Source organism: Tarenaya hassleriana, unplaced genomic scaffold (assembly GCF_000463585.1).
Source record: "Tarenaya hassleriana unplaced genomic scaffold, ASM46358v1 Cleome9, whole genome shotgun sequence".
Classification (NCBI taxonomy): Eukaryota; Viridiplantae; Streptophyta; class Magnoliopsida; order Brassicales; family Cleomaceae; genus Tarenaya; species Tarenaya hassleriana.
The window spans coordinates 4,559,245-4,569,652 of NW_010971389.1; the positions used below are offsets into that span (position 1 = coordinate 4,559,245).

The 10,408-nt window shown below is 41.0% G+C and overlaps 3 protein-coding genes across 4 annotated transcripts in view; 2 read left to right on the forward strand and 1 right to left on the reverse strand.

Moving 5' to 3' along the window:
* The first annotated feature begins 780 nt into the window (after nucleotides 1-780).
* LOC104804457 (tRNA uridine 5-carboxymethylaminomethyl modification enzyme MnmG) lies at nucleotides 781-6,995 on the forward strand. The gene is made up of 13 exons (XM_010528766.1): nucleotides 781-1,061; nucleotides 1,172-1,305; nucleotides 1,389-1,480; nucleotides 2,014-2,127; nucleotides 2,440-2,770; nucleotides 3,160-3,339; nucleotides 3,715-3,795; nucleotides 4,502-4,720; nucleotides 4,862-5,004; nucleotides 5,558-5,724; nucleotides 5,974-6,191; nucleotides 6,324-6,416; nucleotides 6,553-6,995. The coding sequence occupies exons 1-13, from the start codon at nucleotides 854-856 to the stop codon at nucleotides 6,739-6,741; spliced, it is 2,169 nt and encodes a 722-aa protein (XP_010527068.1). The 5' UTR covers nucleotides 781-853; the 3' UTR covers nucleotides 6,742-6,995.
* A 251-nt stretch (nucleotides 6,996-7,246) lies between these two features.
* Nucleotides 7,247-8,715, forward strand: LOC104804459. The gene is made up of 2 exons (XM_010528769.2): nucleotides 7,247-8,330; nucleotides 8,470-8,715. The coding sequence occupies exon 1, from the start codon at nucleotides 7,533-7,535 to the stop codon at nucleotides 7,971-7,973; it is 441 nt and encodes a 146-aa protein (XP_010527071.1). The 5' UTR covers nucleotides 7,247-7,532; the 3' UTR covers nucleotides 7,974-8,330; nucleotides 8,470-8,715.
* Nucleotides 8,523-10,408, reverse strand: part of LOC104804458 (probable L-type lectin-domain containing receptor kinase II.1) — a 3,886-nt gene continuing 2,000 nt past the window's right edge. The window contains exons 6-11 of one of the 2 annotated variants that reach the window (XM_010528767.1): nucleotides 10,219-10,408; nucleotides 9,968-10,131; nucleotides 9,782-9,864; nucleotides 9,551-9,698; nucleotides 9,151-9,300; nucleotides 8,523-9,026 (exon numbers count right to left, since the gene is read on the reverse strand). In XM_010528767.1, coding sequence (XP_010527069.1) covers nucleotides 8,760-9,026; nucleotides 9,151-9,300; nucleotides 9,551-9,698; nucleotides 9,782-9,864; nucleotides 9,968-10,131; nucleotides 10,219-10,408 — 1,002 coding nt within the window. In that variant the 3' untranslated portion in view covers nucleotides 8,523-8,759. Of the gene's footprint in view, nucleotides 9,027-9,150; nucleotides 9,318-9,550; nucleotides 9,699-9,781; nucleotides 9,865-9,967; nucleotides 10,132-10,218 lie in introns of those variants that run through there. The other variant, XM_019201380.1, reaches the window with a different exon arrangement.

A 10,408-nucleotide genomic window follows, 5' to 3' on the forward strand; every position in this document is an offset into this window, starting at 1 on the left:
TCAGGTTGCGGTATAGATCCATCCACGAATCCAAACTTCTTCCGGGATTTGAGTGCTTGGCGTACGTTGATTGCCCATTCATCATAATTTTCTCCACGAAGCAGTGGTTGAGACAGGATCAATCCGGGGTTATCACTGGGTGTTAGGTCGTATGGAGAGATCGTTCTTCGGGGGTTCGCGTCGCGTCCGTTCATTGCGGATGCTGAGTTCGAAGGGTTGGTCGTGTCGGGGTTCGAGGTCGGTGTCGGGATCGGTTCGGCGGAAGTATTTCCGGTGTCGGTGGCCATCGATTCGATGATTTAAAGCGGAATTTGCAGTGGTTGAAGCTCTGATACCATGATATGTACCAGACACAGAGAGTTCAAAAGAACGGCTTGTTTATTCTCGTTGCTCTTCATTGGAATATATATATAACTAAGATGTAAAACCTAGTCTATAATTAAGGAAAATCAATCTGAGAATATAAACCACCTCCGTAATATGTGATATACAATATATATTCCCATTAAATTTTAAAAAGATATATAAGAGCAATACTATGAATAGTGGGTGATAAAGTGGCGTGGGTATGTGTAAAAAGGCTCCACAACCACCATCCTTACTCCGTGCTGGATAATCATCTATACAAAAAAAAAAAAAAAAAAAAACTATAAAAAAAATAAATCAAACGGAGATACATTTGGTTCAATAGAATTAGATTGAACCGAACTTAACCGTGTTGGCCCAAGGCCTTATTTCGATAAAAATCAAATCCAAAAGGCTGCTTTGGGTCCTCTGTTTCTCACCCACATTTGCTCCCGATAAAACCTCTCTCTTGAACCCTTCACCTCCGTCGCCGATTTCGCTCTCTCCGATGGCCGCCGCCACCGCTGCCGCCTTCGTCAGTCGCCGACATCTCCTTCGGTTCTCTCATCTCGTCCCTTATTCTTTCCTCTCTCCTTCTTCGTCTACCTTACACCTCCTTCCTCAGCCTGTCCGTCTCCGCCGCAACCTCCGGCGTGGAGTTGTCTTCCCGAACCGTCGCCACTTCGTCACCTCCGCTGTTCCCAGCTTCTCTTCCGGTACAGAAAATTTTGAATTTGTACAAATTTCAGCAATGTCACCGAATTGTGATTTCGAGCTCTTGTTTTTGTTCATCTTCTGCGTTCTGCTGAGTCCACGGGTCATGTAGGTGAATCTGATTCGACGTATGACGTTATTGTGGTTGGGGCGGGACACGCCGGATGCGAAGCGGCCTTAGCTTCTGCACGTTTGGGGGCCAAAACTTTACTTCTCACTCTAAACCTCGATCGAATAGCTTGGCAGGTTTGAAATTTCTATTGATTTGGTTGTTTTTTGGGTATCCATAATGTTGATAGTTCTCTGGAGTGATTTAGTGCTGTATTCAGCCTTGTAATCCAGCAGTAGGTGGACCAGCAAAATCACAGCTAGTCCATGAAGTGGATGCACTAGGGGGTGAAATTGGGAAGATTGCTGACAGGTAACTGTTTTGAATTTCGTATCCATTTCTTATGTTGTACGTCCTGTTTCGATTCTTAGTGGTGTGTCCATAGGGTGACTCTTGATCCATGTCATACAATTGTTAGCTTCCGCAGATTATATTGTTATGAGTAATGGCGATGCTAGCACAAGAAAACCAAAGTTATGTGAAGAGATGTGAATTGAGTGTTCATTTTCTGTCATGCTGCAGCATCTCTGATGCACTTTCGATTATCTTCTGTAGTGGAACTGTTGTATCCTTTACATTCTTCACTTTCCATATTTGAAAATATCTAAAAGTCTCTTTTGTTTTGTATATTATTTTTGTGTGTGGGTTGTAAAGGAAGACCACTATCATATTTCAATGGGTTGTATCTAAGTTTTTAACGATTTGTAACTGCATGGGCCGGTAATTGTGCGGCTGTAGAAGGTGTAAAGATAACAACAGATGTTATCAATTTCCTTTTACTGAGCAATATTTTATGATATTTACTAGTTTGCGTTTTAACTGCTGACATTATCTTAACAGTGCAGATGCTACTTACAGAAGCGTATTCTGAATGTCTCAAGGGGTCCTGCCGTCAGATCATTGCGTGCCCAGACTGACAAAAGAGAATATGCCCTGGAAATGAAAAAAGTAGTTGAAAGGTTAGTTGAAGTCTAGTTTGCTTACATTCCATTATTTTCCATGGAGACAACTCTAACTTCATTTGCAATGTTTTTTGTTAGTTTCCTATTAGATATAAGATATATTTCACTGAAAGGATGAAAAGTTACTGATGAAGCTCAAACTTCACTTTTAGTCAATGGAAATTTCTGAAGTAGCATTGTCCTGAATCACTGGTGATATAGTTTCTCTTTGAATTTGTTCATGGTTGCCGTATATTTCACTTGGTAGATATTCAGAGATGCTTTTTTTGTCATCTGGCTAACAAGTGCAATTTTGCTTCGGTATTCCAGCGCTAGAAATCTCTCTATTAGAGAGGCAATGGTAACAGATATCCTTATTGGGAAGAATGACAACGTGGAAGGGGTCAGCACATTCTTCGGGATGAACTTCTATGCTCCTTCTGTTATTCTCACCACTGGGACCTTTATGAGTGGGAAGATTTGGGTTGGTAGAAGATCTATGCCTGCTGGAAGAGCTGGTGAATCGGCTTCCCAAGGATTGACTGAGAACTTACAGAGACTTGGATTTGAAACAGATCGCCTGAAGACTGGGACTCCATCACGTGTGGACTGCCGTACTATAGATTTTTCCAGATTGGAGCCCCAGCATGGAGATGAAGAGGTTTTCCCATTTAATGATAAATTTTCCTGAATAGAATTACTATAATCTGGTCTCGTGGTCACAAGAATTAGTCCACGTTTTAGTGAGCCAGTTAGACTGGATGCAAATTATGCAATAACTTTGGAACTGCAGTGTGTTGAAAGTTGCAACATATATCATCGGAATTTGATACTAAACCATCTGGTAGACTTAATATTATTTAAACACCATGATCATTCACTTTCTTTCTTGGAAATTTAGTTTAAAGTGTTTTTGCTGCTTTCAAAATGTTTCTATATCCACTGCTAGAACTATAACACCTTCTTTCTCTAGTAGCAGGTTCTGATTACCACTGATTCCTGATCCTATTATAATTGGGCTGTACTTGAACATAACTTGTCTTTTCTCAGGTCAGTTGGTTTAGTTTCGACCCGGACTTTCATATTGAAAGAGAGCAAATGTGCTGCTACCTGACTCGTACCACTAAGATCACACACGAGCTGATCAGGGAGAACTTGCATGAGACCCCAACCTATGGTGGATGGGTTGAAGCAAAGGGACCACGGTACTGCCCTTCAATTGAGGATAAGGTAAAAAAAATTATCTGCATTTGCTTTGATAGTTGAAGTTTTCTTTGAACCAGGTGATTTGCGTTTGACACATGCTGTATCTACCTTTCGTTTCTAAGCGTTTTCTCAATATCATGACTATTTTCTTCACTGTTTCGCGATAAAGTGAACAATACTTCTCCTCTATCTTTCATTGTTAATCAAGGAGATCCATTCTTTGTCAGTTTGTATATTGGTGTTTTTAATTATCTATGCAATAAAACAATGTTGCATATGCTTTTCTATTGTGTCTCTTCCAAGAATATGGTTAATGCGTTTTTGCTCCTTTGGACTGGTTCTGTCATATTTGTTAATTCTGTATTAGTCACAAGTGTCTCATTGGCTATTTGATTTCAGATTGTAAGGTTTCAGGAGAAAGAGTCCCATCAAATATTTCTTGAGCCAGAGGGACGAAATGTTCCTGAGATCTATGTGCAGGTCTGATGCGTTTCTTATTTGTTACTTCCATTTTTGTGTTGTTTGTCACTGGAAGGCAAAAAGTGCAAAGAACTAAAGATGAGGCTAAACGTACGTAGTCTCTCTTTCCTAAGTGGATAAACAGGCAAAGTGCTGGTCAGCCTGGTCTAGGTATTTGTTTGATGTATGATTAGAATCAGCTTGAAGTTGATGTACTCCACAGAAGTTTATTTCCATAGATTTATTAAGAGATCTCAAGATGATTTTGAAGACCTGAAAGAAGATGGTTGCTTAAATGATTATTTATTTGGTAGGTAATTTGGATCATTGCTCAGAACTGGTTCACACCGTTGTCTTATTTTTCTTTTGGATGAGTAGGAGTATTGTAGTAGTCTTGATACGTAATATTTTTGTCCGTCCCCTACAACCTGTAGCGGAGATGGCCCATGTGGTATAGTCAAATCTGAAAATCCATTTCTCTAGCAAATGTAACATGGAATTATTTTGGGAAAACAGTCTATTTTCTGAGATGGGGGAAGTAGCGGTAAAGACATTCACTACATACAAGTGGCTTCGTTGGCATCTAGTCATCTGAATCATCATGCTAAGTTTTTTAAGACAGTCTAATCATCATGGGGATCATGGGTGTTTAGCGTTTGTTCTACATTCTTTTCCATTCTCAAAGTTCAATTTTATAATTTGCAATCGGCTGCTGTTGTTTATGCAGGGATTCTCAACTGGCTTGCCAGAGAATCTTCAGCTGCCGCTATTAAGAACCTTGCCTGGACTTGAAAATTGCTCTATGCTAAGACCTGCCTACGCTGTAGAATATGATTACTTGCCAGCTCATCAGTGCTCAAGATCCCTGATGACAAAGAAAATTCAAGGTCTTTTCTTCTCCGGTCAGATAAATGGCACAACTGGTTATGAAGAGGCTGCAGCTCAGGTGATTTGAGTTTTTTAGTCGCTGTGCCTTCTAATAAAGATGGAACACGATTCATCATAATAGGTTTGCTTAGAGTACTATTGTTTGGACTTTCTAACTTCAGGATCTCACACCAATCTTTTTCATTTCTTTGAGCCTTAGGGTATTTTATCTGGTATCAATGCTGCCAGACATTCAGATAATAAGCCGCTCATTGTTCTTGAGAGGGAAAGCAGTTTCATTGGCACATTGATTGATGATCTAGTAACGAAAGACCTCCGAGAGCCATATCGCATGTTAACAAGGTAAGCTACTGTCTTTTCTTCTTTAATCCATACTTCTCTATTCTCCACTTCATGACTCTAATTTCTGTGGTGTGGATGTTGTGGTTTCATTTATGGTGGTTTAGATTGTCCCCGGAGGTAATTACCAGGCGGATGTAGCTAATGAAAACCATCCATTTTGCTTATCCACCTTTGCCTCCATTTTGTTTATGTCTTTGATGTTTTTCTTGTCAGTTGGAATGGGAAAAAGCATAAAGAAAAGAACTGCATTTTGTTTTTAAATTCGTTATTGTTACTGAGGTTCACGATATACCCATTTTGTACTCTGAAGTTGCTGATAGTTTTTCGAGAGGACATTCACTTGGGTGATGGTAATTTTCCTCGATTCAAATTTCAGCATTCAACATTAGGAATTTAAGATATTGAGGGTGTCTCAATCACAATAAACTTTGTTTTGGGAAATTATTTTCCATTTTGTTGGGATTTGTTACCTAGGGTTTTCTTGATTGACATGTGCTTCAGTTCGTCCATCAACACAATTTAGTTATTTTCTTTTTCTTTTTCTGTATGTTAGCCGTTCAGAACATCGGCTGCTTCTACGATCTGATAATGCGGATAGTCGCCTCACTCCTTTGGGACGTGAAATAGGATTGATAGATGATAGACGGTGGAAACTATACCAAGACAAGCAAGCCAGGATCTCGGAAGAGAAGAAGAGACTGAAGACTGTCAAGATTTCAGGTCTCTCTCTCCCTTTGGCCCCAAAAACAAAATGGCTTCAAACTGCCCTGCTGCCAATCCTTCGGATGGGTGATAAATGCGAAATTTTCGCACTTCGCATATTTTAATCGCCCAATAAGAGTACTTGTTGAGTTTTATGACTAGTTTCTTGGTGTGAATTCTCCTCAAGCAAAAGTCTAAGATGCCAAACAATTGAAATTGTTGCATTCTTTTGACATTCTTCTTAATTGTCGATTAATTTGCTTGCAGATGGAGATTTGGCTGCTGAAGTTACTCATTTGTCTGGTCAGCCGGTTCGAGATTCCGCCACGCTTGAGACTCTTTTAAAGAAACCGCACATCCACTACAAAGTTCTCGAGAAGCATGGTTTTGGAAACGAAATGTTATCGAGAATAGAGAAAGAATGTGTTGAGATCGATATAAAGTACGAAGGTTTCATTATGCGTCAGCAGAACCAACTACAACAGGTAACTTTTTTCTACGAGTCCATTTCACGGTTTCTCTGTCTCGATTTTGCTAAGAGTTGCAGAAATATTCATACAGAAAGTTCGGACATAGTTGAAAATCTGATCTCTCTCTCCTTTTTTATGTCCTCATAGATGGTCCATCAACAACATAGGCCACTTCCAGATGATTTGGATTACTATTCAATGACAACGCTCTCTCATGAAGCGCGTGAGAAACTCTCCAAGGTGTGTAGAGTATTTTGAGTTCATCGGTTAAAGTTTGATAGGAACAACGATCCTTTCTTAGCTTATTACTCGAAGTTTTTTTTTAATTATTAATATCCTGTCGGATTTCTCATGGAATAGATTTATATAATTTCAGGTCAGACCACAAACGATCGGGCAAGCGAGCCGAGTAGGCGGAGTCAGCCCAGCCGACATCACAGCACTGCTCATAATACTCGAATCTAACCGAAGAAGAGCTGAAGCACAAAAGAGAGCGAAAATACTAGCTCGTGCAACTGTAGAAGCATCCGAAGAAGTCGAGCTGAAAGCGCCTATCAGCACTTGATCCATCGGGTTGTATCCATCCATCTATACATCCGGCGGCACGTTTTTTGAAGCTTCTTCACAAGATCGCAATCCGCGGCGACATTAGAGGTGAATTGGCTTAAAACGCAGAAGCTGAGGGTTTGATGATTCAAGATTCTACCGATGAAGAACGCCACACTGTTCTTCGCTTTTGTCTCTGTGCTTCTTCATTCTCATGATTTGGTTATGCCCGCTTTATATTTTCCTTAGGAATATAAATTATTGAATTTTTTTTTTGGTTTAAAATGTGTAGATAGTTTAAATAAACGTAAAAATACAAAACGTTTATTCGTTTGGGTCTAGGACCATAACAAGGGGGGGAACCAACTAGACGTACATAAACGGATGTCTTTAGTTCCTGCATAATTTGAAGAGTCCTGTTTGTACGGAGGTCCCTCACCTCTGAGACGGCAAAATTCCAAAATCCCGTTTCCTATTATAGCCAAATATAATTCACAAGCCGATACCAAATAACCAACCAGAAAGAAATACTCTCTCTCTCTCTCTCTCTCTCTCTCTCTCTTGTTCAGGCTGTGGACCTATCTTTTTTTTTTCCCTTGTCAAAGTTCTTCTCCAACTGCTCATCCCTCATGGGCGATTCGCCCATCTCGATCCACCTCCAAGAGAAACTCAGACCAAATGTGATGATATGACCAACGAAAACATGGATGATGACAGAGACAAGAAGTCATCCTTGAGTTTCTTGATCTGACACATTGAACGTCATCGTCAAAACCCGAGCGAGATCGACCCCCGAATCAAAGAAAGCAAATGCCTGTGCCAGATCCTCAGGCGGGGCGGACATTCATCTGTCTCATAACCTTCTTCCTGTTCCTCTCCATCGCCATAGGAGGAGGCTGTCTCATCGCCTACACCATCCTCCCTTACCCGCCCTCCTGGCTCTCCTACGTCGGCATCACCTTCGTCTGTCTCCCCTGGCTTTTCTGGCTTCTCACCTTCGTCTACCGCCTTCTCTCCCGATCCCTCGGCTTCAGGATGGTCGTTGGATCCGGCGGCAACGCTAGTGGTGACACGGTGACCCGGGAAATCGAGCCTCCGGGACAAAACCTCGAGTCTCCTCCCGAAGAAACTCCCCGGCAATGCCCATCAGGGGATGGCAACAAATCCAAGGAAAGAACGTCAAGCTCGAGCAGTTCGAGCGTCGCATCGCACGAGAGCGAAATGCCATTTGCCATTTCCATGGGCTCTTGAAAGGATCCACTGAAATGATTTATAATCCCTGGCTTTGACGCATTGTGTCGAGTTCTTCCATCGGACAAAGTTCTCTGAAACATGCCACCCGGGCGGTTTTGTTGTTGTTTTGGTTTCTGTCTTAATACAGATAGATGGTAGATCCAAGGAAACGCCGGTTGAATTCGAAATGCAAATACCCCTCAAGTCTTTAGGACCAATACAGATTTCTCCCACAGGCCGAAGATCCAAGATTGGATCTTTTGATTTCTTCATTAGATTCTGCATCAGGGGTTAAGGACAGGATTGTTGGCATGAAGGGCTCTTGGTCGAGATTTGTGGTTGTTTGTTTTTTCCCCAATAAAATTCGTTGTATAGGTAGAACATCATCCAAGATTCTTGATTTTTCATTTCATTTCATTTTTTTTTCGTATATATCGATCACAGTTACTGGGGCATCGTATACACATCGTTTGAACACAATCAGACATGTCCGAATATATTTCCTTTTTTTCAGGATCCCATTTCGGATGATTAAAGATGGAGGGGCGAAAGTGAAAGACAGCAGAGTGATGAAATCCTCTTTCCATTATTGAATACGCATCTCCACAAGCATTCATCAGATGGATAAGCAATATGAGATTCTGTACACAACATACAACAATAGGAAGCAAAACCCTCAAATACCTGATGTTAATTCGGCATGAAGACGATAATAAACCCAACAACTAGAAACTATACCAGAAATTAAAAAAAAAAAAAACTAGTTCTAAGGTTGTCCCCCTTTCAATCTTCAGACAGAGATTCCTAGTCAAAGCTTGATGTACGGCTCCATCTCCCTCTCAGGTAATCCTCAATGGAAACACTTTGCTCGGAGCTACTGCTCATCGACTGGGAATCATCGTCACCATTGTCTATATCCAACAAAGCCAGATTCAGATGCGACTGTATATTACTTGTCGGCTGTGACCACTCTCCATCCATCTCATCGTCTACAGTTTCTTCCGACGTGCTATTCAGCTGCTGCCTCGCCCACTTTTCCACTTCTTCCTCGCCTTTCAGGAGCTTCAAAATCTACAATATATACACACCAAAAAAAAAGCCAGAGGGATGTAGGTATACTGATTATTCGATGAATCCCTTGGCCAAAACAGGGACGGAATTTAGCTGATAGTGCCGGAGAAGAATGAGACATTACAATGCAAATATCAGGCCTAAGCCGAGGTGTGCGTCTGATGCAGAGCATTGCAGCCATCGTGATTCTTTCAATCTGGTTCACATCATAGTCGCTCTTTAAACTTGGGTCAAGCAGCTGCAGCATTTTTCCACCCTCTAAGATTGGCTTCGCCTGAATATTATCAAGATCTATAAGCCATTAGACAAGAAGGGAAACCAATAAACAGATGGATAGTAACTTTTTTGTTAAAGAACTTGCATTTTCGTGCATTTTCCAATAACCGATCAACGAAAACAATATTGTTTTAGATGTTAGGCCGTTGATATTGATGTACTGATATGTCTCCAATAAAATGTTCAAAAAATACAAGTTTCGGAACTAAAATGTTTGAAATATGAAGCAGTAGGCATGGGATACTCACCCACAGGACAAGACTCTCTTGGCAGTTGTTGTTACCGCTGTCGATCGGTTTTCTCCCGGAAAGCAACTCAAGAAGTACAACACCAAACGCATACACATCTACTTTCTCGCTCACCCGACCATGCATGAAGTATTCCGGGGCCAAATAACTGAGACAAGAACAAATGTCACAGAAGGAAAAGACATAGCAAAACGGTTGGAAAAACTGAAATTTTCAGATGATATCGCATACCCGAAAGTCCCAGCAACATCAGTGCAAATTCGCTGAGACGATGAAGAATTAACATCCCAATTGGCAAGTCCAAAATCAGAAAGCTGAACGAGAGAGAGAGAGAGAGAGATAAAAACACTTTGTCTAAATGATTTGGATCTCGGAAGAATATTGATAACGATAACAATCAGATCGAGCAAGTCAGACCTGTGCTTCAAAATCATCGGAAAGGAGAATGTTCGAAGATTTCACATCCCGATGAATCACGGGAAGTTCTCGGCCGTTGTGCAGATAATTTAGAGCCTCAGCTACCCCAAGCGCCGCCTTATACCTCTCACTCCAGCCAAATGCACTTGTATCCTTTTTATTACCTTAAAATGGGTAAATTTGAATGAGATTTTGCCCAAAAAAAAGAATCTTGACTGAAGGAAAGAACTATATATGGGCACTCCACATACCATGAAGATTCTCTTCAAGACTTCCACGGGGTAAGAAGTTATAAACCAGCAGCAAATTCTCGTTCTCGGAACAAAATCCAAATAGAGAAACAATGTTATTGTGATGTAGGCCTGTGATGATATCAATTTCCACCACAAATTCCTTCACCACATCTACTGATGGCTTAAGAATCTTCACAGCCAGCTCTTT